The sequence below is a fragment of the Anolis carolinensis genome, chromosome 6 (genome assembly GCF_035594765.1).
Source record: "Anolis carolinensis isolate JA03-04 chromosome 6, rAnoCar3.1.pri, whole genome shotgun sequence".
NCBI lineage: Eukaryota > Metazoa > Chordata > Lepidosauria > Squamata > Dactyloidae > Anolis > Anolis carolinensis.
Window position 1 is genome coordinate 6,293,596 of NC_085846.1, and position 26,324 is coordinate 6,319,919.

Sequence of the window (26,324 nt, forward strand, 5' to 3'; positions counted from 1 at the left end):
TGTACAGATGCTGTTAATTGTGTTCAAGTTGACTTTGGCTTATGGCGACTTCATGAATAAGAGACCTTGAGGTCATCCTACCCTCAATAGCCTCACTCAAGTTTTGGAGACTCAGGACTGTTGCTTCCCTGATTGAATCTATGCTTCTGGAATGTATATATTTATTTAAATATCAGAGGTTAAAAGGCCTGAAGGCACCCCACAGTGGCATGAGGAAGGGGATGTGCCCAGTGAGCCCATGCGTTTTGAGTACAAACACATGCTGGATATCTTTTGATGTGACTTTGAAATGAGTTTAATCCACGCCTGCCATTCCTAGCATTCAGGCCTGTTGCTTTAAACGGATGGCATTTTTGTTGAAGTTACCACTTGTTACTTTGGAGAGTAGACAAGGGATTATACAGCACCTATTTTTCAACTACTGTGGAAAAAGAAACAAAAAATGCACCCATGTCTCCAAATATACAGCCGGGGGGGGGGGGGGGGGGCAACAAGAAGAAAGTAAAAAACGGGAGCTCAAAATGCTGAGTTAGGCCTAGAATAGATACTGCAATAAGAATGAGCAAGGTTGGTGCCCTTCCAAAGAATTGCTAATTTATTTTATAGTATTGTTTTCTAATACTTTTAGCATTTGACTGGGTCACTTCAAAATAAAACTCTGCTGTGTTTTGTCAGAGAGAAGTGATATTGAATAAGAAATGTAAAACAAAGCTGACTTCAAAATTAGTTTATGCAAATGTATGTTTTCAGGAAGTTTGTTTTTGGCAGCTAGTGCCTAAACGTGTAGAGCTTTGAAGGGATTGCTATTTAGGTCTCTTCCTCTTAACTGTGTCCAGTACAAAGAACAAATATTGAGCCATCAGGCACCTCTTGGCACAATGTATATCTTTGTGTCTACGGTGATTATTCAGTGAGGTCAAGTGAAGAGACTTGGTACTTGTCAGGAAGGAATCTTGGGCCTTGGGGAATGTATACCTTCTTGCCCCAGTTCAAGATCATAGAACTCCCTATTCATCATTTAAATTAAATGGTAAATAGGGAGTTCTTTTTCAAACACCCTGTATATAATGAGGATTGCATAGTAAAATGTAAGTTGCTTCAGGTCTGATTGGTGATTCTAGGTGGTTAATTATTATTTTAAGACAAAATGGTTTTAAGTTACAGGAAGATAAATTTTGGTTGAACATTTGAAGGAACTTCTTGGCAGTGACAGCAGTTTAGCCCACAACAGTGATGGGGTTTCCTTTTCTGGGTGTTTTTGAAAAGAAGCTGGACAGCTACATGGGAATTCTCTAGCTGAAGATCCTGAATTGAACAAAGGGTTGGACCTGATGGCCCATACAGGCTTTCTCAGGCAAGGAATATTCAGAGGTGACTCTCTCTCTCTCCCCCCCCCCCCCCCCCAATTCTTACTTGGTTCACATAAGAGTTTTCTTTCCCATTCATTCAAGTAGCATACTTCAATAGCTTTTGTGTCCAGAACCATTGTGTAGAATAACTATGCTTTGAATTATTTTAAGATTTTTATTAGTTTGATGCTGTTTTAATGTTGATCCTTTGTGTGTGCAATCACTTTACTTTCTAAGTCAGCTGTGGAAGAAAATCAGGCTATAACTAAAGTATGATCATAATAATGTAGATTAATCTATTCAACCAATAGATAAGTTTGAAATTTGATCAAATATTTCATGTTTCATGAAGGACCCTTTCCACTTGGGTATGGCTATAACTGTGGCTGAAATGTGGTATTTACAGCACATGGAAGTTGTGTTGTTTCAAAACAAAAAAATTGTGTTTTTGCTGAGGCTCAGAACAATAGTACAGTGGGTAAAATGAACCTGGTAGAAGAGGTGCTGTAAGTCAACATTATTTAATTTAACTAAAGTTTGGATATTCCTGCAACTTTTTGTATTACTTAGTATATTATTATTTGCTTTGACCCTTAGTTCAAAACTACATTTAATTTATATAGACATCCTTTGTATATGTGTTTGTAAACTATAATATGAAAATTAATTGCTAAGCAAACTTTCCTACCCAGTGAGTAATGAACAACACACACCTCTTCAGGCCGTAGAATAGATATTTTTAATCACATTGAACTTTATTAAAGCTTTAGACCTTTAGCAGGTGCAAAGATCTTCAAGTCCTGTTTTTTTCAGTAGATATTTTACTACAAATCAGTGGTGCTTGAGACATGAGGGCCCACCGATTCAAGTTGTTTATGATATTTTCATTCTGCAGCCGGTGAGTGGGTTGAAAATCAAAATGAAGTTTTCCTGCTGTAATGGAGCTCTAAAACAAAAATGTATGTGGATCTGAATGTTGTAAATTGGATGTTGCTCATCCTGCTTGTGGAAAGAACTAGTTGAATTCCAAGTTGTGGTGATACGTTTTGCTTTTAGTTGTTTATAATTTGTGTAGTTCTTTGGTTTCATTAAAAGGTAAGTGATCATCTCTGCAGTATGAAAAGAACAGAATGTGCTGCCATTATATAAATAAAAGTGATTTGGTCATGTTCACATTACTCTACTGGAGGGTGGCATTTCCCTATTCCTCTTTGGGGCCTCTGGGGACTGTAAGGAGTCATATATGTGGTATAATAAACAGCATTAATTCACACGTCTTGAGGCTCAGACCCACTTTGTGAGCATAGTTTTAATCTAATCTGCTTTCTCACTGCCCTAGGGTATTTGAGTGCTTAAGGTAAAGGTAAAGGTTTCCCCTGATGTTAAGTCCCATTGTGTCCGACTCTGGGGGTTGGTGCTCATCTCAATTTCTAAGCCAAAGAGCTGGCGTTGTTTGTAGACACCTCCAAGGTCATGTGGCTGGCATGATTGCATGGAGCACCGTTACCTTCCCACCGGAGCGGTACCTATTGATCTCACATTTGCATGTTTTCGAACTGCTAGGTTGGCAGAAGCTGGGGCTAACAGGGGGCGCTCATTCTGCTTCCCGGATTTGAACCTGTGATCTTTTGGTCTGCAGCTCAGCGCTTTAACATACTGCGCCACCGGAGGCCCCAAAGTTAAGTTGCATTGGCCAGGAATCGAACCTGGGCCTCCTGCGTGGCAGGCGAGAATTCTACCACTGAACCACCAATGCATCTTTTGAGTGCTTAGGATATGAATTCTGATAGTGGATAATATATTATTCTGAAAAGGTACTATAGTTTTTCGTCAGTCAGATATGGGATAAATGTGGATCTGATTATGTTCTCACTATTTTGCCTAGAATTTTCTTCAGATTATACTGCTGACCATGCAAAGTATATTTGAGCTGGGCTTTGATGTCAGATCTCTGCGGCCTAAACCGAATATTCTAACAATGAATGATACTGTAGCTCATGAAAGTCTGGAATAATGTTATTTCAAACCAGTCAATCCATGGAATTTAAAGCGATCAGGGCGAACTATCAATGAAGAGGCCAACCATGTAATGGTCACCTCATATTCTGCATATTTTGCCTCTGCTTTTTTCTGTCTCATTTTGCTTCCAGTGCTGAGGATAAGCAGTGATGTCAATTTAGCAGTACTTACTGGTTATTTTTCTATATTGAAGGAAGATCTCATGGGTTCCCATCATGTTAATGATTCATAGGCTTCCTTTACATGGACCATAGGCCATCCTAGTAGTGATGTTAAATAGAGTTACCTCACCTGTCATTTTAACCTGTCATTCAAGGTGCACAACACTCACAAAACATCTTACAAAATCCATGAACATGCATTTGCATCCTGAAAAAAATTGCAGCTAGAGATGTACTTTAAGACCACAGTTCAACTAGTTCTGATGTATAGGAAAGAGTAGCAGGTTAGGAATTACAAGAAAGGAGTGTCAAGGCACTACCAAGAGGGTGAAGAAGTGAGATCGGGCAGATCTAAAGCAGTAGAAAAGGTGGCATGCTAATCCAGATCCAAAGAAGGAAGTCAGGATATTGCCTTGAACAGGAGACAGGAAAAGAAAAGGCCAGCACAATTCAGCAGTGCAATCTCTGTTTAAAGTATCGTAGGCAATAGTTGAGGCAACCTGAGGAGAGTATTGTACTTGTGGAGGCAATGAACATATGTAGAGATTCCATTATACTCTGGATAGGCCATACGGAAGTGTTTTAAAAACTCCAGTCCTCTCCTTGGCTGTCTATAGGCTTCCTCTTGCCGGCTGAATTCGACCTGTGCACTTTCCTCTTCTATTTACTCTTCAAGCTGCCTTTTTTTAGCCCATCCTTCTTTCCCTGTAAGTCTTTCACTTCAACAAGGTAGTTCCTTCCCTCCGCTTTTGCAATACAGGAAGGCCTGTGTGCTCTGGGAGGAAGCCCGGATGCCCTGACCTCACCCGGCTGCTGCGTAGGAGCATAGATCTGTCGGCCTGTGTGCCAGCAATGCTCCCTTGCCAGCTGGTGCCCTTCTAGTCTAGATTTGTAGCGGTGTAAACTGGCTGGAAGACAACCATCCTGTTTTCAACCACTGGCTAGATGTGACACAGCTGGTTGTCAAGCTATTTTTGTAAACCCAGTTGCTTCATTCCTGTTTCTGTTTTACCATGCCCAACTCTGGAGAAACCACAGTTTAGAAAAGCCTGTTTCGCTATTAAACCAGCATTGCCTTTTGTGGACAAATAATAGAATTGAGCTGCCCCGTAAATCTTTCTACATCTCACGAAATACGCTATTTTTCCCCTTGCCACCCCCATTTCCGCATGACTGTTTTTACCCTGATGATTAAGATTTTTCACTAATGGAAATGGCTGTTATTCTCCTCCATTAACTGACACAGATAAAAGGCGCTGTTCTTTTTTCTTTCCAAATTGGCCGTCCATTTTTTTGTATTAAATTGAAATACATAAATACCGTTTCTCGTGAAAGGGATGGCAATTCTAAGCTGGGTTGATCTTCTGTAATTTGTAGTTATGGCTACAATTCTACATTCCTTTTCCCCCTCCCCCATTTCCTTTCCAGATCCTTTGTTAGCCTTATATAATATATATTTTCAAGGTAGGGAGTAGAAATATCACGTGTGTGGAAAATTCTAGTTGATTGCCTGCCAAATATAAGAATCTTCTGCGCATGTGTGCCAATATTATGATTAGGAAAAGGGGGGTTAAGGGGGAACAAGAATGCGTGGAAGAAGTAGGAAGAAAAAAAGATTGATAGATGGATTAGAAATTGACAAGAGTTGCGGGGGAGGGGGTGTCTGATAAACCTACCCTGATGTATTTCCCCCCCTCGTATTTGTCAATTCCATCCCATCAGAAGCGGAAGGAAGGCGGCATTGTATGAGGGAAATGCAACAAGGTGAATCAGCTTGGAGGATTCAGAGATAAATGTTGTATTGTCAGAAGGAGCTGGGATTGTACAGATGCAAAATGTCGCAAGCGGGAACGGGAGGGAGAGGTTGGGGGGGGGGGGGGGCTGAATAGTCATTATTGCACCAGTATCCATTAATCTTAAAGGCATTTGTGTGGGGGAAGCTTATGAAGTCAATGAATGTTTTGAGTTTTATCTGTAAAAATACTGATTTTAAAATCCCTTCAAAAGGGCTTGGTTGGCTCATGATAGCCAAATGTGTTGCAGTGTTCATCCATGCCAATGTCTCCCAGTTTGAGAGTTCCTGTAATGAAGTGTCCTTGGTTTGTTTGAACCCTAATTTTTTCCCACCTATTTTTATTCTGGGATGTTAAAATTAGAAGGTCTGCTAAGGATGTTAAAATTAGAAGGTCTGCTTTTTTTGGACTGCATTTCGAATAGGGATCTGACCATTTTCTGGTTTGTCTTTTGAAATTTGGCAAGCGTGCTTGCATTGTATGAATTGATTGATTTTAGATACTTGAGAAAAATGGGTGGGTGAGTGCATGGGTGGGGGACAGATGTGAACTAAGGTGGGGTTGGGCTGACAGAGTCAATGGCTATGTGTGAATCTCCCCCCACAGGCCTGGTATAGCTGCTGGAACATCTCCTGTGACTATTTTGAATTTAGCACTGTTAGAAACGGGAGCCAGTTTGGTGTGAGCGAGGAAGCTCTGGCTGCCCAAATTCTGATGCTAGGTGGGTGGAGAGAAAGGGGTTGAATTTGCATGCACTGCAAGGGGAAGATGTAGGCTCTCTGTGTACCCACAAAGGGTGGACACCGTGCTATTCTCATGCATGCTGGCTTTCTCTGTAGTCAGTATGTTTAATCTTTGACCTAGAGGAACCCCCCTGCGGGAGCACAAGAGGGCAGTTTAGCTTCCTGCAGCCCTGTTTAGCCTGCGACCTCTTGGCAGAGCTGCTGGCGCAGGGAGCCAATTAGTGCCAGCTGTGATTTATACTGTAGTTTGTGTCCTGTGGCTTGTGGGGTGTGTGTCTGTGAGAAGGGAAGGGAGCAGAAGGGGGCCAAGATGCAAGAGTGTGACAACCAATTGCTTTGTAGGTCATCCAACAGACACTGGGTGGGAGTGACTTCTAGCTCCTTGTAGATCAACTGTTTTGCTGGAGACAAATGTCTTTCTCTGTCCAGGCCATGCTGTGGACAGTGTTCTCATGTCTAGGTTGAAACACGTTGATCTCCCAGATGCTAAAAATAGCAGAAAATGTTCTAGGCTATCACGGGAAGCCAACTCTGTGATGTGCATGTCTAATTATGGGAAACTTTTATTTTGAGGTGGCAGCAGAGAAGAGGAGAGAATTAGTCATTTTTGAGAGGTGGTTGTGGGAGGGCCCTAGGGGTGGAACGAATTCTTGATTTGAAAACATAACAAAAAAAAACCCCAGGTCAGATAAACCAGAATAGATACTTAGTCTGGCATACTGTTCCCATAATGTCCATGGGCAGCCCATTAGCGGGACATTTTTTGCTGTAGCATCATCCTAGGTGCTAATATTATGAAGTGTGTGAAAAATGTTCAGTTACCCATTGATCCACTGCATCCGTAACTCTACATGTATCCCTATTGTCTCCCTTTACTCAGCTTTTTGGAAAGTAAACAGATTCAAATGTAAGCTCCTTTTGTAGTAATGGAGTTGACACAGCCCCTTGATCATGTTGGTATCTCCCTTCTGTACTTTTTTCAGATCTTCATTGATCATTTTCAGGGGTGGTGATTAGAAACTGTACATAATGTTTCAAGCGTGGTTGGACCACTGATTTGTATGTTAATTGGTAGGGGGGGTTAGAAATTTATTTTCCAATTGCTTGGTCCACATTTTTAACAAGCTTTTTGCTTCATTGGCCAACTGCTGTCTTCTTAGATCTCATTAGGGTGACATCAGGGATGAGAATTATTCATATTTTCAAATGTTGGCAGAGTGTAAGCTCCAGTAGCCCTCACTAGCATAACAAATGGTTAGGAATTCTGGGAGTTGCAATCTGACAACCTCTTGAAAAATGACATGATTTCCAAGACAGCTATGGACAAACCACATTATGAATCACTTTGTATTTGAATCTCATTTACCAATTTAATACTCATTTCCCAGTTTGGGGAGTCATAGAGAGGAGAGAGCAAGCTTGTTTTCTGCTGCCCTGGAGACTAGGACACGGAACAATGGCTTCAAATTACAGGAAAGGAGTTTCCACCTGAACATTAGGAATAACTTTCTAACTGCGAGAGCTGTTCAGCAGTGGAACTCTCTGCCCCAGAGTGTGGTGGAGGCTTCTTCTTTGGCTTTTAAACAGAGGCTGGATGGCCATTTGTCAGGGGTGCTTTGAATTCAGTTTTCCTGCTTTTTGGCAGGGGGTTGAACTGGATGGTCCACAAGGTCTCTTCCAACTCTATGATTCTATTATTCTTCTGAAACATTTCTTAGTCTGTTTTTTTATTTTCCCTATTTAAACTAATTTTGTGTCATTGATAAACTTGGCCATTTAATGGATAATGGTAATTAATGGATGGGTTTAAAAAACAACCACCATTTCCTCAGGGATCCATGCATAGCTGAGCCAAGTCAGCATTTCAATAGACATGTCTGTGATTGGGCTGTTAAACATTTGCAGAGCTGAGGTTTTTATAATCTGCAGGCCACCATAGAGAAGGGCCTATCAAGAGGATCGTCATATGGATAGGCCAGGAGGTGGGCTCCGAAGATCTTAAAATCTAGTTAGGTTTATATAGATGCAGATGATCCCATAAAAATCCCAGACTTAAAAAATTGAAACCAGCAATGAAATGCACTGGATGACATCTGCTTTTCCCTGTAATGACGACTTCGTATTAAGAGTCGACATAACCAACTTTTGCAATTTTATGACAATACAAGGAGATGATTTTAATAAAAAGGTGAACACTGAAAAGAGGGATCCATGTCTCCTGGCTATTGTGACTAACATATTTTAAGGGACTGTCTAATTATGAATAAATGAAGGAATAAATGAATCAGTACTTTATATTAATTATTTAGCCAGTCACTGATTTTATTAGCTGGCAATTTCAGTCATTAAAGAGCCCTCTGATTTTTTTTAACTGCCCACCCAAGAGAGGATATTTCCAATTTTAGAAGTTGTTAAGTTGCCCTTTGAAGTACACTAGCTTAATTTATGGCTGGGTGAAAGTTTGTGAAGATAGGAAAGTTTCTTGATTGGGTTTTTAAGCAGTGAATGAAACTGGAACTTCAACAAGCTTTAGATTAGGCCCACGGATGACAACAGTACATGTGTTTCTCAGTTAACAAAGTAGATGTGTTTCTGATTATTACTTCTTTAACGTATTTTTGACCAAAAGTAGAAATAATGTAGAAACAATAGGGATAGTTTTCTATATGACTAAAAAAGAGAGCAGTCCGGTGTGTTTCACAAAAGTTTTTATTCAGAATTAACAATAGGCTAATATTGTGTAGTGGTTTGAGTGACCCTGGGGGGAAAAAAAGATTCAAATCCATACCTGGTCATGGAAACCCACTGGATAAACTTGTGCACATTGCACCATCTCAGCCTCAGAGGGAAGTGTAAGTAAACCCCTTCTGCACAAATTTTGCCAAGAAAACTGTTGCTAAAGTTGCTGTAGGATTGTCATAGCTCAGGAACAACCTGGAGACACGTGTGAGATGAAACAACCAGCCCAGGTAGGTTTTGCAGAAGTAAACAAATATTTTGAATCTTAAAGGCTACTTGAAAGAATCTTCCATAATGCATTTTCTTTCACAAACTTTCACTTTTATGGTTTTGATTTTGTTGGCCATCCTTATAGCTCTGTACCTTATAGACCTAGGTCGACGGCACTTTGTGAAGAGAAAAAGAAGAGCAACTGAACTAGAAGCCCTGGGATTCACTCTCACTCTGTTTTTTACTTGTCATCTTTTCCAGTGGACTTGGAGCAGTGTTTGTGGGAAGTTTTCTAATAGTCCCAAATCTAGCACCACTTTCTTTGGAATTTTTCCTGTAATGACTATGCAGAACTGATGTGGAACCCTTTTTTGCAGTCTAGTCATGGGAAAAAACAACAATCATGGGTCTTCTGCCACTAAACTCTGCTTTAGCTTTTGGTGGTAGAAGTGGCAGAAAAGGTAGTGGATAAGATTTAGTAAGAATTGCTTAAGTGCTGCAGGGCAGGTGCCGTATATGTGCAGGAACACTCTATGAATGATGATCATTACACAACCAAAAAGAAAGAACATATTGTGAATAACGATTGTTACATAATCAAATTCATTCCATCTCCTACATGATAAACTTTTCTTTTCTCCAAACTTAATATTCCGTAGGTCCCTAAGTACAGAAGCTCTGTCATGTTTTACCACTACTATAACCACCTATTTTCTTTGTTGTTGTGTGCCTTCAAATCATTTCAGCAATCATAAGGCAACTACTGTTTCACAGGATCTTCTTGGCAAGATTTGTTCTAAGGCTGAAGGAATGAGACTTGTCCAACGTCATTCAGGGGCTTTCCATGTCTGAATGGGGAACTGAATCCTGGTCTCCAGACATAGTCCATGGTCAGACCACTACATTGTGCAAGCCTATTTGTTTGGGAAAAGAGGACCTAGGTTTACATTGACACATTCTTTCACATGAGCCTGCCTGAGTATTGAGATCTTTGAGGGGACCTTCTTGATCTTGCCACCAACAGAGATACTTTTGTTAGGGCACGTGGTATTTTCCAGGCTTTGGGACTCCCTCCCATACAAAGTTAGGTTTAACTTTGTTGTCTTTCTGCCAGCACTCAATGATCTTTTTGATTCAAGTAGACTTTCAGCAGTTGATTGCCTGCTGAGAAAAGAGCTTTGAAGGATGGGTTTTAAAAATGGCTTTAATATGTATTTGAATGATATCATTTCCTGTGTTCTCTGTTGCATCTTTATGCTTTACCTATAAAGAAGGAGCCATCCAGAAATGGGTTTACCTCAAGTCATCTTGAGTTCCATTTTGCCAGGAAGGCAGAATATAAATCAAACAGATAGTTAAGCCTTTTAGTTAGTAGTGCTAGCTGCCGTATGTCAGGAAGCACCCTTAGTGAGGCTGAGGTGTGCATAAAACCATCGGCCCCATGATCTCTTTAATTGAGACTGAATCCAAAGAGCATTCTCACCTTATTTGCAGTAATTTAGACCTAGATTGGGGGAAGTATCTAGATTGTCAGCTGGAATCCTGTGTCCAATTCTGGACACTACAACTAAAGGCCGACATTGAGAAGCTGGAACATGTCCAGAGGAGGGTGTTCAAAATAGTCCAAAATGTGGAAACTATGAAGCACTACGAGGAACAACTTAGGAAGTTGGGTATGTTTATCCTGGAGAAGATAAAGTCTAGAGCAGTGGTTCTCAACCTGAGGGTCCCCGGGTGTTTTGGCCTACAACTCCCGGAAATCCCAGCCAGTTTACCAGCTATTATGATTTTTGGGGGTCGAAGACCAAAACATCTGGGGACCCACAGGTTGAGAAGCATTGGTCTAGAGAGAATATGAGATCCATGTTTAAATATTTGGAAAGATGTCATATGGAAGAGCCAGCTTGTTTTCTGCTTCTCCAGAAACTAGGACATTGAGCAACTGATTAAAATGACAGGAAAAGAGATTCTATCTAAACTTTAGGAGGAACTTTCTGATTGCAAAAGCTGTTCAACAGTGGAATATTCTGCCTTGGAATGTGGTGAAATCTTTGGCAGCATCTACAAGAAGGCTGTCACTCTCGTTGCTTCCTAATGTCACTGGGAAGTTGGTGGGACACAGAGATAGGCCTCTTCTGAAGATCATAGAGCTTTATACAAATAGCTTGGACCCAAGCCTCATAGATCTTTATCAGTGATAACCAGCACTTTGAATTGTACCTAAATATGAGACCTTTCAGCCTCGTTCTAGTTCTCTGCTCCAGCTGCAGTGAGTCTAACACTGAACCTCAGCCCCTTACCCCTCTGGTTGCCTAGTAAAGGAATTAAATACCATAAAGTGGTATTTGTTGTCCAGGCCTGGGAGAGATTTGGACAGCCAGTGACAGGAGATCTGACATCTTGGCCCTTTCACTGTATAGAACGTTTCTCCCCCTCCCAGCAGTGACACTTAGTAGGGTAACATCCCCCATTAATCACAGCCAGGTTAACGGGTGAGCCTTCTCCGTCTCCCTCCCCACCAGCCTTGTCTGGCAAGACAAGAGAAATTGCTCAAGGGGCCAGAGTGGCTCTGGAGCGTCTAATTACCACGGAGGCGGCTGTCCTGTGATATTAACGAGTCGGTGGCAGCGTCTGTAGTAGTCACATGCGCTCATGGTAGATAGACCTTCCTCTGAACACCAAAGGGAGCAGGAGGTTGAAAAGCTGTCGGAGAAAATGCGGAGGATTAATGGTCCCTCCTCTGTCTTAATATACTGAAGTAATTTCCGTTGATGTTGGCGGAGTCACTTCTGATTTACAATAAGTGTGAACGAGAGGTGGCCCAGGTGACTCCGATTAAGGGAGTTATGCTTCGTTGCTGCACCTGCTGCATTGTGGAGAATCCGTGTCCATGAGAGTCAACCTTCTGATACCCTTGCGGGACTTTCCAGACTAGCCCTCTGTCTTGTTTTCCGGCTTGCTGCAGATTGCAGCCTTTAGAAGGCTGTTGACCTGATGAAATTGAACTGCCAGGGCAGGAGAGATAGTAGTGCCTTGGAGCATCCAGAAGCAATATCAAGAGCTCACTTGGCAAGGCTTCAATCTGAGTGTCAAGATCATGGCAAAAGCAGAAAAGTAAATGCTGTTAGGAGCCAGGCAGCAGATAAAAAGCGTCTTTTTTTTAAAAAAAAATTTTTTTTAAATTTTTATTACATTCCAACAATTAACAAAATTTTAGCGATGCATGTCTTATTTCAATATACATAATACCAAAAGTAACTAATGCTTAAATGACATTTTAAACGATCCTTTGGAATGTAACACCCCCCCTCCCCTCCCCTGTCCCCCCCCCTCCCCGGAACAGCAATTCAATATATTATCATTGTATCATTTTAACTGTGTGGAACGCCTGGTTCAAGGTGGTGTATCTTTCGTCTCCATCTATTTTGTTAATTAGGACTGACCATTTCCTGAACCAGTCAGGTTCTTTTAGACAATTTGTATATTTTCCTTTGATTAATGAAATCATTGATTATATATTCTGATATATAAGACCACCAAATTTCTACGTTCCATTTTGTCTCATCCCTCCATCCTCGGGCTATTGTGGCTTGTATTGAGGCTGTCATATATTTTAGGATCTCGGTCCAATTATTGTTATCTTCCCTTATCTTTATTGTGAGGGACATAAATCTGGCTTTGTCCCATATTAATTCTTTCCCTATTATTTCTTCCATTTCTTTTCTTATTTTGCTATTAAAGATTTGAATTTTTCTACAGTCCCACCACATGTGGGAGAATGAACCTATTCCCCCACATTTATGCCAACATTTGTTCGAGGTACTTCCCGTTATATGAGCCAATTGTAGGGGGGTTCTATACCATTTTGTGATTATTTTCCTTTGTGTTTCTTTGATCCTTATATGATTAATTTTATGAATATTATTGATCCATGACCCAATTAGTTTCTCAGTAAAGTTTTTTTCTTGTTTCCAGATCTCTGTAAGCGTTTCTTTTGTATTATAAGTTAAGGTAATTAGTACATCATACCATAGCCCAATCATTCCTTTATCTTTTTCTAATTTCCTTCTAATTATTCTATCCAGGGGGGTTTCACCTGCTTCTCTTCTTTTCATGGCCTGGGCTTTACTGGACAAACCTGACCATGCTATCCAGTTCCCTTGGCCACATTTATCTTTTATTTTATCCCACTTTAATATTTCTCCATTGGGGTCCATAAGGTCACCAATCCTTTTAATACCATTTTCCTTCAGTGCCTTAATTATATTCCTAAATGTCTTGTCCTTATTTTCCAATGTTTCTAATGATAAAAAAGCGTCTTGTGCCTCCGGCTCATACGCATTTGGGGATATTCTACTCTGAGTCTTAGGAAGGTTTACTGTTTGTGGTATAGGGCACTGTCAGTGAGTGTTCACAGTGATATCAGGAATATAAGAAACATGCTTAGTCAAAGGCTTTCCTAATCCAGTTTGCTTTGTGGACAGCAAATTAGCCACCAAAAGCAAGAATGCACCTACATTTTCGTTTAATTTTCCCTCCCAACTAATATGCAGAAGGATATTGGTATATGGAAGGATTCTGCTATTTGAAATATCCTGGAGGGGAGTTATTTGGAGACCATAGTGCACCAAAAACACATCTAAGTCAATCAAGCCTGAAATCTCACTGGAAGCCAAAATTACTGAACTGAGATTATTGTAATTTCAACGCATCATGAGACATTGTGACTCCTTTGGAAATACAATAATATGTATTTGGTAACATAGTAGGAAAAGACAGGTAGATACAATGAAGCCATGGCTGTCCTAAGGTCTTACTATGCCTATTAGTGAGACTTGGAGATCTCTCATTTATAGAGCTGCCACAAGGACTTGACAATAATTACTGACAACAGTTGTCTCTGATATTGGAAGTCACATATAACTGAGCAACTATTGTTGGTCCTAGTTTCCATGAATTTCTTGTATCTTTTGAAGCCATCCAAGTTTTCATCTGTGGTGTATCTTACGGTAGTGAATTCCACAGCTTCACTATGTGCTGTATGAAGAAGTTCTTTATATTCATCGCAAAACATATACTATTTGATGACCCCAGCTTGTGCTATTAAAAGAAAGGATTAAAAGTGGCTCCTTGACTTTTTGCCTCATTAGTACAAGAGAGAATATAATATTTTAAGCTTCACTGATATGAACAAAATTGCCCAACAGTAAGCATTTGTTTGGGCAGGCATACTTCATTTCTAGCCTTATTTTAAAGGCAGTTTGTCCAGACTTCTGTATACTTTATTTTTTAATCCCCACTGCTTTAAGGGTTGGTTGTAGAGTTGGCCCTATAGGGCCATAGATTCAACCATTGATTGATTTTTTTAAAGTGAAAAGGGTACATTTTGATTTTGTCATTTTAGACAAGGGACACCATTTTACTATGCGATTATATAATGGGATTTGCAGATCCACGTTTTGATATCCATGGAGTCCTGCGACCAAACCCCTGCTGGACAAGGGCACACTATATTTAATAAACCATACATGAGAACAAATTTCTCTGTTAGTGTTTTACATTGTATTTCATAATTAAAATTTTGTCACATTCTCCTTGAGTGGGTACAGGCCCTAAAGGGTAGGTTGTTATCTATTTAATATCAATTGTAATATAATTGTAACACTATTTCTGTAGCCTTTGTAGCTGCTGTGTCACATCTGAGCTTCCCACTTCCTGTGCTAAAAATCCACCTCCTCCTCCTGCTGTTCTTCATGGCTTCAAGTGGTCTTTGAAGCAAAGCGAGCCTCGGTCTTTGTGAAAGTTCCTTGGAGGATTGTAATCGGTGCCCTGCAACTGTCTGGGGAGTGTTGGAACAGATGGCAGCTCTTCTGGCTGAGGGGGAATAAAACAAATCAGTGTGTGTTTGTATGTGTGTTGTTTTTAAAGAAAAACATTGAGCCTGCCTAGGTACGATTGACCAGTGCTTCCGATAGCCTGGCTCTTTTTAGCTTAGTGGCAAGGCTCACTGGCAGAGAGTACAATTTGAGGATTGGATGTGAAAAGGAGAGGATAATTGCTTCAACTTGTGTGCATGAGCTTGTGGTGGCAAAGCAGATGATGTGAATCCTTTCTCTTTCTTGGGGTTCTTTTTTCTGCACCCCTTTATTACAGACGAAGAGGAAAAGGAGTTGCGCAATCCAGAGAGCCCCCTTGTCATCAAGAAGAAGAAGCGAGGGCCCAAAAAGCAGAAAGAAAACAAGCCAGGGAAACCCAGGAAGCGCAAAAAATTAGTAAGTTGTGTGAGCAGAGCCTTCTCCCTGTCTCCCCTGTGTGTGCATGTGTCTCTGTGTGTATGCTCATGCTTTATTACTGCTTGAAGGAAGTGGGCAGTTGAAGGTTGTGGCACCATCAAGGTATTGATTAAAATTATGTTACTGGAATCAATTTGTAATCGCCGGATGGGCTCGATTTCTATCTCCATTTGTTCCCTGCAGAGTCAGGAACAAATGGCACAGTTTAGCACCATGTCATAAGTCCATGCCAATCTCTTGTCACTAGCTAGTTGGTTCTTGGTTATACTGATCTTGCTACCATTTCTGCAGAAGAGGGATCCTGTTTTTGTTTCAGGCACTAGTAGAAAACAAAGGGCTTATGGGAGGTGGGAAAAGACCTATAGCACAGCATCTTGGGTTTCCCCCTTTTGTTTTAAGTGAAAATGAGTTGCTTGTGTGGGTTTTTTTCTTGCATGAATCAGAGATATGTTGGTACTTCTCTGTCGGTGACCTACAACTCCCTTGGGGCTCCTGCTTTGTAATTGAAAGCTTCCTGTTGGTGTTTTCCAACAGTGGTCACGATGGTCTACGCTCTGGTTACATCCCGCTTGGATTACTGCAATGCGCTGTACGTGGGGCTGCCTTTGAAGATGGCCTGGAAGCTTCAATGCGTACAATGGGCGGCAGCCAGGCTTATAACCAGAGCAGCGTACAGGGAGCATACCACTCCTCTGTTGCGTCAGCTCCACTGGCTGCCAATATGCTACCGAGCCCAATTCAAAGTACTGGTCTTGGCCTACAAAGCCCTAAATGGTTCTGGTCCAACTTACCTGTCAGAATGTATTTCCTCCTATGAGCCTATGAGAACTTTAAGATCATCTGGGGAGGCCCTTCTCTCGATCCCACCTGCCTCGCAAGTGTGGCTGGTGGGGACGAGAGACAGGGCCTTCTCAGTGGTGGCTCCTCGGCTGTGGAATTCCTTCCCTAGTGACATCTGGCAGGCTCCATCCCTTCTGGGTTTCAGAAAGAAATTGAAGACCTGGCTATGCGCGCAAGCGTTTAAAGAATAAGCTCTGTTGGCTTTGTCTTGGTCTGGATCAAGGTTTATGTACAAGGTTTTGTAGATAAGTGGTTTAAGCACTTTGTATTGTTTTAAATTTGTATATTGTATATTGTTATTTGTTTAGCAGTTTTTAACTGCTTTATGTTTTATTCTATTGTATTGTTGTTTATTGGCATTGACTTTTGCCAGATTTGTAAGCCACCTTGAGTCCCCTCGGGTGAGAAAAGTGGGATAGAAATGATGGAAATAAATAAATAAATAAATTTTCTGCTCTGTCAGCTCTGCAGAGTTCACTCCTTTCACAGAAACTATAGACAGTTAACCTAGCAAAGCCCCTTCCCTCACATTTGTCTCAAGAGGAAGTAGGTTGGGTTGCTGTGAGTTTTCCAGGCTGTATGACCATATTCCAGAAGTATTCTCTCCTGATTCAGGCATCATCAGGGGTTGTTAGGTCTGTTGGAAACTAGGCAATCTATATATATAAAAGAGTGATGGCATCACGGCAGCGGACAAAACAACAAAAGTAAACACCCCACAACCTCGAAAATTGACATCACAACCCCTCATCCATGCCTCTAGGTTGATACAATAAAAAGAAAAGAAAAATAAAGTCCTAATTAGAGGGAGAGGAATAATTGTTTTTATCCAGTTGCTGCCAGTTAGAAGGCTAAGCTCTGCTCACTTGGTCTCCTAGCAACCCACTCAGCCCAGGGGACCCTTTACCTTAACTACCACCAATTCCTCAACACTTTATTTCCCATACCACCATACTTCGCCACAGCAACGCGTGTCCGGGCACAGCTAGTGAGATTTATATATCTGTTGATTGTCCAGGGTGGGAGAAAGAACTCTTGTCTGTTGGAGGCAAGTGTGAATGTTGCAATTGCCCAACTTGATTAGCATTGAATGGCCTTGCAGCTTTGAAGCTGCCTGCCATAGATGTGGGTGAAAAATCAGGAAAGAATGCTTTTGGAACATGGCCACACAGCCTGGAAAACACACAGCAACCCAGTTATTCCGGCCATGAAAGCCTTCGATAATAGAAAGTGGGTTGGCTGCTTGTGTGTGCATGTGTGTGTGTCATCAGTTTTTATTTCGCACCGATCACAGATTCCTAAGACTTCCCTGCACTTGTGACCTAAACTTTCCTAGAGGCTCCTGCTTTGCAGCTGAAAGCTTCCTGTTTATATGTTCTGCTCAGTCAGCTTTCAAAGCTTATTCCTGTCACAGAAACCATGCTTAACTTAGCAAAGCTGCTTTCTTACACCACGCTGAAAGAGATACCCTTGCTCTGGCATGGCGGCTTCTCTTTGCCCAGCAGAAAGGCCTGCTTTTAATCAGTCCTAATGTTCTCACTTGGCGGTGTCTTCTTGTTCTCCATCTTCTTCTTGGCAGCTCAGTGAAGATGAGTTTGAATCAGACCGAGAAGAGTATCGGGCCAAGTCGGAGAGTGGCGGCAGCGATTATGGAGGAGTGGGGAAGAAGAAGCGAAGGAAGCACCGGGAGAAGAAGGAGAAAAAGACCAAGCGGCGGAAAAAGTCGGAAGAAGATGGAGTGCAAAAGCCAAAGGTAGGAAGGCCCTTGGAACCTAGGGGAGAGTGGGCTAAAGTTGCTGCCTCGCACTTGATGGTTGAGCTAAAAAGAAAAAATACAGTCAGAATTTAGAGAAGTTACTGTTTTGGACTCTAACTCCTAGGATCCCCTGTCCACATGGCTGGTTTCTCTCACATCCTGTGCCAGCACCCAGATGGATGCGGTTGGGTTTCTTTACAAGAACTGAAGAAAGGCAGAAACTGTGTACAAGCAGGAATAGCTGTTTGATTGTTGTAATGTTGTAATTGTATATGTGCTACTTATTTATGCCAAGTGACCTCACTAGATAGGATCCAGAAGCACAGGTATCAAAATATTACCCAAAAAAACAAAACTGTGACGCAAAATCAAACAGGCTCGACTACAAGACCGAAGCAATAAACAAGGGGCAAAAGTTTCTTCTTTTATATTTGTAACCAAACACAAATAAGATGGTTCCAGTTAACCAATCAAAGAGCCTGAAGCCTAGAACCTTCCTATACTTAGTCTATGTATTCTTTCTCACGTGACTCTTTGACAAGGGGAAGCGCAGGGTGAGGGGGGGATGCTTCTCATTCATGACTCACATTGTAACCTTGAGTTCACTGAAGACCACGTGGGTCTTTCTGGTGACACAAGTTGTGCACTCATTTGAATCCTTGTTGATTTTATATTTTATAGAATTCATATATCACACCCGCAATGTAAGAAGGTCTTATGGAAGTCCTAGTTTAAAAATAAGAGCAATCTCAGTGTACAAATATCTCCCAACAGTATGAAACAGGATAAAAGAATAACCGTAAATAAAAATCAGAAGGCCAAATAAAGCATTATAGAAATGGACATCCTTGGGGGGGAGGGGAGAAGCCTGAATAATTTTTCCATGTATATCAAGTGCAGCAAAGAACCAGCATGTTGTAGCAGTTTAAGTATAAATTGGATCTACAATGTAGAATTGATGCAGTTTGACTCCACTTTAACTTATTTATTTATCCTATCAGAAGCAAAACAAGTTTGTTTGTTTGCATGCTGCAAGTCACTTCTGGTGTGAGAGAATTAGCCATCTACAAAGACATTGCCCAGGAGACGCCTGGATGTGTGGAGGCTTCTTTCATGTCCCCCTCCACTTTAACTGCTATGACTCCATTTTATAGAATCTTGGGATTTGTAGTTTGGCAGAAAAGAGTAAAGACTTTGTAGAACTACAGTTTCCACGATTCCATAGCATCGAGTCATGGCAGTTAAACTAATGTAAAACTGCATTGAGTCTACAGAGCAGACTCCCGGAGACCAGGGTTGGAAATCTATGAGGTGACCTTGAGCAAGTCACACTTTCTCAGCTTCAGAGGATAGTAGTAGCAGACCTCGGGATAAACCTTTGCAAGAAAACTCATGACAGATTCGCCAGAAGTCAGAGCCGTCCTGAAGGCACATAATAGCAGCAAATCAGGTGTAACACAGAATACATCACAGAATCCCACTTGGTTCTCTTCCCCTGCCTCCAATCCTTTGGGACTATCTCGGCATGCATCAATTGCCAGAGTGTGAAGGGATTACAGTAATGCTCGAACAGCCACAGAGGCTGAATTTGTCAGGGCATGCTTGACCTCCCTTCACAGCACACTGGTGTAGTGATACGTATGTCCACCTGTGTGTCCCAGATGTGTTTCTAGCCTTGCATTTCTTCTCTCCCTATGTTCCTTGATAGTAGTAGCATAGAATGGAGATTCCTTCCTCCAAAGCTCAGACATTCTGACCATTCTTTGTTCCTTTAAAGGTGGAACAGAAATCCTCTGCTCAGCTGCTCATGACCTGGGGACTGGAGGATGTCGATCATGTCTTCACTGAAGAGGACTATCACACCCTGACAAATTACAAAGCTTTCAGCCAGTTTATGAGGTGAGTACTATGGCGAGGAATTGGTAGAACGGGAGAAAGTACATTTCAAAATCCACCTGTTCTCTTTTTAAAAGCACCCCAGTGTTTGGAGCTATAAGGTGGACTTAGTGAGCAGTGCTTAATACTGATAAGGATACTTTATTTGTGTGTTTTTCTATAGGTTTAGGTCTCTTTTCTGGGTAAAAAAAAGCTTGCTCAAGGCCAGAAACAACAATGTTCTACAAATGCAATCATTGTTATGTGTTGTCGAAGGCTTTCATGGCCGGAATCACTGGGTTGCTGTGCGTTTTCCAGGCTGTATGGCCATGTTCCAGAAGCATTCTCTCCTGGCGTTTTGCTCACATCTATGGCAGGCATCCTCAGAGGTTGTGAGGTCTGTTGGAAACTAGGCAAGTGGGGTTTATATATCTTTGAAAGACCTGGACACAGCATATTATTTGAGAACACAGAAATGCTGGACCACTCTAACAACCACTATGTCAGACTACACAGAGAAGGCATTGAAATCCACAAGCATGTGGACAATGTCAACAGAAAGGAGGAAACCATGAAAATGAACAAAATCTGGCAACCATTATTTAAAAAAACCTCTAAAATCCGAATAGTAAATAAAGAACAACACTCTGAAGACAGGGAAATTCCAGACATGAAACAATCTGGGCCAGCTACCACCTCCTAACAAAGTATTCCCCCAGGTGGGAAGTAGTCTGGCTTTGAAACTGCAAGGCTGTTCAATGCTAATCAAGGTGATTAATTGCAACATTCACACTTGCCTCCAACAGACAAGAGTTCTTTCTCCACAGATATAAAAATTCCACTTTCCAGTTTCCAACAGACCTCACAACCTCTGAGGATGCCTGCCATATGTGTGGGCGAAACGTCAGGAGAGCATGCTTCTGAAACATGGCCATACAGCTCGGAAAACTCAAAGCAACCCAATCATTGTTATGCTCAACAGATGGACCCCATATGTGTACTTTCTGTGAACAGGAACACATTTGCACCCTTCCTTTTGTTTTTTAAAAGCAGAATTGTGCTTAATGAATTCATGGGAAACAATTCTGTGTATTTGGCGATAGCCCTACTTGATTATGAACAAATATTCGGGAAGCACAGGTCTCCTGCTCTATTTTTATTCTTGGTCTTAAAAATTGTAGAAGAGCATGAATGGTTTATTAGCGTAGTTTGTGCTAGTATGGCCTGTGTAAGTGAATGGTGGAAATAAAAGAGATAGTGGCGGGGTTGTGGAGAGGCAGGAAACCTGTGCCTGTAAGGAAGGAGCTGTATGCTGACTTGTGGTGTCTCATCCAAAGCTTGCAGCCTAGTTAAACGCAAGCCTGAACACCAAACAGCCCGGCGTCTGCATCCACAGACCTGTGGGCTTCTCTGGCTGTGAGCCTGTGACTCGATCCAGGCGAGACTGAGCTCATGTCAGCTACAAGGAAGCAGCCAGTGGCCTTGGCAAGCCCCGCAGTGTTTCCCCGCTTTGGCTTGGCGGGCAGAGGCGCACTCCGCCGCCAAGAGCTCCCTGTGACCAATGGCAGAAATCCGGTCCCGACACTCATGGGATCTGGAGGCCACCTGGACCCTGCCGGTTTTAATCAGAGCTGCACTTTGTGCCAGGTGCTCAAGGGACAGGCTTGCCAGGGGGGCTTTAGGGAAGGAAAGCTCACAGCCTGACTCTAATTAGCTCTAAATGGTTTGGCACTTGCCAGTACCTGAGGCAGCTTGCTTTCTTTGCTGCCTGTCTGCTGTTGCGGATAGGATCAGCCAAGATCTCCCTCAGGACCAACATAATGAAAGCTCTGCTGGGAAAGACCCCCTGGAACCAGTTCCTCACAGCTCCGCGAGGGCTCGAAGGTCCCCGGCTGTGCATTTCTGGCTGGTTGTGTTTCTTCATTTCAACCCCTAATTGGAGATCCCAGTGCTCAGCAGCATTGCTGTCGTGGGTTATGTTGGGCTATAACTGGTTCCACGTGTGTTGTCGAAGGCTTTCATGGCCGGAATCACTGGGTTGCTCTGAGTTTTCGGGCTGTATGGCCGTGTTCTAGAAGCATTCTCTCCTGTCGTTTCGCCCACATCTATGGCAGCCATCCTGTTGGAAACTAGGCAAGTGGGGTTTATGTATCTGCGGAAGGTCCAGGGTAGGAGAAAGAACTCTTATTTGCTTGAGGCAAGTATGAATGGTGCAGTTGGCCACCTTGATTAGCATTGCAGCTTCAAAGTCTGGCTTCTTCCTGCCTGGGGGAATCCTTTGTTGGGAGGTGTTAGCTGGCCCTGATTGTTTCATATTTGGAATTCCTCTGTTTTCAGAGTGGTGTTCTTTATTAGCTGTCCTGATTTTAGAGTTTTTTTAAATACTGGTAGCCACATCTTGTTCATTTTCATGATTTCCTCCTTTCTGTTGAAATTGTTCACATGCTTGTGGATTTCAATGGCTTTCAATGAGGTTCTGGATAAATGGATCAAATTGTATACATGTTTTTAAGCTTTATAATGTATTTTAATAGTTTTATCCATTGATTTGTATCTATTGTTTTGATGTATAATTGTTTTGGGCATTGATTTTGCCAGTGTTGTGAGTCGCCCTGAGTCCTCTCGGGTGAGAAGGATGGGGTACAAATGTTGTAAATAAATAAAATAAATAATTCTCTATAGTCTGACATGGTGGTTGTTAGAGTGGTCCAGCATTTCTATGTTCTCAAATAATATGCTGTATCCAGGTTAGTTCATCAAGTGCTCTGCTATGGCTGACTTCTCTGGTTGAATTAGTCTGCAATGCCTTTCATATTCCTTGATTTGTGTCTGTGCAAATTCTGCTGCATTCCTTCTGCAAACTTGTCCACAGCTGCAGGGTATACTGTAGATTCCTGCAGAGGTGAGAGGATCCCTCTTGTCCTTTGCTGAACGTAGCATTGGTTGGATTTTCTTGGTGGGTCTGTAGATAGGTTGTAGGTTGTGTTTCTTCATCAGCTTCTCTATGCGGTCAGTGGTTCCCTTGATGTATGGTAAGAGCACCTTTCCTTATCCATTCAGTGCTTATCTAACTGACTAATTGCACCATTCACACTTGTGAAGCAGACAATAATTCTTTCTCCCACCCTGGACCTTCCACAGATATATAAACCCCACTTGATAGCCATGTACAAATATGTGAGGGGAAGTCATAGGGAGGAGGGAGCAAGCTTGTTTTCTGCTGCCCTGCAGACTAGGACACGGAACAATGGCTTCAAATTACAGGAAAGGAGATTCCACCTGAACATCAGGAAGAACTTCCTGACTGTGAGAGCTGTTCGGCAGTGGAACTCTCTCCCCCGGACTGTGGTGGAGGCTCCTTCTTTGGAGGCTTTTAAGCAGAGGCTGGATGGCCATCTGTCGGGGGTGCTTTGAATGCGATTTCCTGCTTCTTGGCAGGGGGTTGGACTGGATGGCCCATGAGGTCTCTTCCAACTCTAATATTCTATGATTCTATAATTCTACTTGCATAGTTTTCCAACAGACCTCACAATCTCTAAGGGTGCCTGCCTCGGATGTGGGCAAAACATCAGGAGAGCATGCTTCTGGAACATGGCCACACAGTCCAGAAGGCTCACAGCAACCCAATGGTTCTACATGGTTTCAGTGCAGCAAATCTGCAGAGTTCAGCTGGTTTCAGGCACGGGAACAGAAGGGCACGGGAACAGAATATAGCAGCAAACATCACATGGTGGGGATGGAGAGAGTGAGTTTGAGACTGAAACAAAAGCTGGGAGATAAACAGAACTAGCTATGAGTCAAAATGAAAGAGTGTGTTTAAAGCAGGCATGGGTAAACTTTGTCCCTCCAGGTGTTTTGGACTTCAACTCCCACAATTCCTGGCCTCAGGCCCCTTCCTTTCCCCCCTCAGCCGCTTAAGCGGCTGAGGGGGAAAAGGAAGGGGCCTGAGGCCAGGAATTGTGGGAGTTGAAGTCCAAAACACCTGGAGGGACAAAGTTTGCCCATGCCTGCCTTAAAGGAACCAAAGAGAAAGTTTAATTCAGCTCATGCATTCCAAATGGCGTGAAGAGCTGGAAAACATGGACAATCTTCCGTGATTGATACTGGGCTCAAATTCTCCGGTGGTTTTCTTGCTAAAGGATCCACTTTCTTTGTAGGAGGAGATTCGGTGTAATGAATCTGCTATCCATCTGTTTTACTCCCCCCACACAGCCCCCTTCTCTTTCTCCATTCCTCTTAATCTGCTTTTAATATTACCCCCACTATCTTTTCCTCTAGATGCTCAATTGCTCCCATATGGTTTTGCCATCTGAAATAGTAAGCTACATGGGCCCGGATTTCCTTTATCTTGTTGCCATCCTTGCCTCTGCCTCTCCTTTTCCTGCTCCCCATCCCTTTTTTGGCCTCCCTCCACACGCAAGGAGGCATGGCAGACCTGCTGCTGCTGCTGCTTTGTTTTGTTCAGGCCTGCCTGCCTTTGTCTTGGAGCCCCGCCTATTTCTGGAAAGCATTTGGAAATGAAATAAATGCAGACCTGCTCTGCCCCTCCCCGCTGCTCTTGAGTGCAAGAGCTTAACATCCTCCCCTCCCTTTTAAAGTAAAAGCTCATATTTCTTTAATAACATCCCTTAATAGTTTGCAATGCATTGTGGGTCATGGGGACCATCAATAATTGAGAAGCTGAATCCAGCAGTCGAGATGAGATCATAGTATAAATCTGCACACCTGATTTCTGATTGGTTCAGCTCAGACGATTCCCCAAATCAAGGTTTGGGAGATTAGGAAAGTGCGCACTCCCTTTCCACACAACTCTTTCTCCTCTAATCTTTAATATGTTATTTCCCGGCAGTCCCCATCATTTCTAGTTATCATTGCCAATGATGAAGAATTCTGGGAACTGTAGTCCATGTGTCAGAAACGAATTGAGAGTGTGTATGTATGTGTGTGTGTGTGTGTGTGTATGTATGTATGTATTTAAAAACTTAAATAAAGTTAAAAACTTGGCATTATACTAGATTTCCTTTGACCAGAAGCTGGCCACTTGGAGTGTCTCTGGTGTTGCCGAAAGACGGTCCTCCATTGTGCATGTGGCAGGGCTCAGGCTGCATTGTAGTAAGTGGTATGTGGTTTTCTGTTCTCCACACTGTCATGTCGTGGACTCCACTTTGTGGTCCCATTTCTGAAGATTGGCTCTGCACCTCATGGTGCCAAAGTGCAGTCTGTTCAGCGCCTTCCAAGTCGCCCACCCTTCTGTGTGCCCAGGAGGGAGTCTCTCATCCAGTATCAGCCATGGATTGAGGTTCCGGGTTTTAGCCTGCCACTTTTGGACTTTTGCTTGCTGAGGTGTTCCTGCAAGTATATCTGTAGATTTTAGAAAGCTATTTCTTAATTTAAGGCGTTGACATGCTGGCTGATAACCGAACAGAGGATGGGCCGGAGATGTCACTGCCTTGGTCCTTTTATTATTGACTGCTACTTCCCGACAAATGTCAGGCCGTGCAATGCTGGCTAAACAGTATAATTTCTTCAGCAGCATAGGATGTAGATACCGTATTTTTCGTTTATAAGACACACCTGATGAAAAGACGCACCTGGTTTTCAGAGGAGGAAAATGGGGAAAAATAATTTGAACTAAAAGATGACCTAGAACATTTTAATAAAATAACATGTACATTACCAAACAGTCAACAGCAGCATTAGGAAACATTATTACTGTAATTAATTGTAACAAAACTTTAGAACAATACACCCCTAGTCATCTAGAAACCCCAAAAAATCCCCACTACTGTCCGAACTCAAGCTCTGTGGCTCACTAACAGTGCTATCACTGTCACTGGAGTCTTCATACAGGACATTATCCTCAGAACCATCCAACGCATTACTGATGCCACATTTTTTGAAGGATTTTATAACCGTTTCATCCTTCACTGACTGCCATGAAGACTTCACCCACTCGCAGACCTGGGCGATAGTGGGTCTTTTCATTCTTCCACTCAGATCGTGTGTTTCTCGCAGCCATCCATTTATTCCACTCCTCTCGCATAAAAACCTTGAATGGCTTGTTGATCGACACATCCAGAGGCTGCAGCTGGCTGGTAAGACCTCCAGGAATCACCGCTAGATGAGTCTTCACATCTTTGAACTTGTTTTTTATAGGTTCACTGATATGTGCCCTAAACTGGTCAAGCACAAGTAGGGCCGGTTTCTTCCTCCAACCCTGGCCCCGCCTTCCACGCAGCTCACCCTGACCCTGCCTCTCACGCAGTGTGAGAGGCGGGGCCAGGGCGCGCAGGCCGGGAGGCGAGGCTCCGCCCAGACGGGGCCTTGCCTCCCGTCCAGCGCGCCCTGGCCTTTTCCAGGGGGGCAGACTGCAGCGGAGGTCCCTGCAGGCCGCGATCGCGGCCTGCAGGGACCTCCGCTGCAGTCTGGCCCCCTGGAAAAGGCCAGACTGGCGAGGCTGAGCTGCGTGGAAGGCGGGGCCAACCCTGGCCCCGCCTCCCGCGCAGCTCACCCTGACCCCGCCTCTCACGTTTATAAGACGCACTG

General features: G+C 42.7%; 1 protein-coding gene and 1 non-coding gene across 2 annotated transcripts in view; one reads left to right on the forward strand and one right to left on the reverse strand.

The window, feature by feature from the left end:
* Positions 1-26,324, forward strand: part of chd3 (chromodomain helicase DNA binding protein 3) — a 65,378-nt gene that overhangs the window by 3,691 nt on the left and 35,363 nt on the right. Inside the window, exons 2-4 of the mRNA XM_008122978.3 lie at positions 15,168-15,286; positions 17,727-17,900; positions 19,681-19,802. Of these exons, the coding sequence (XP_008121185.1) occupies positions 15,168-15,286; positions 17,727-17,900; positions 19,681-19,802 (415 nt within the window). The remainder of the gene's footprint in view (positions 1-15,167; positions 15,287-17,726; positions 17,901-19,680; positions 19,803-26,324) is intronic.
* On the reverse strand, positions 3,035-3,105 carry trnag-gcc (transfer RNA glycine (anticodon GCC)). Its single transcript has one exon. It is a non-coding gene; the product is annotated as a tRNA-Gly (tRNA).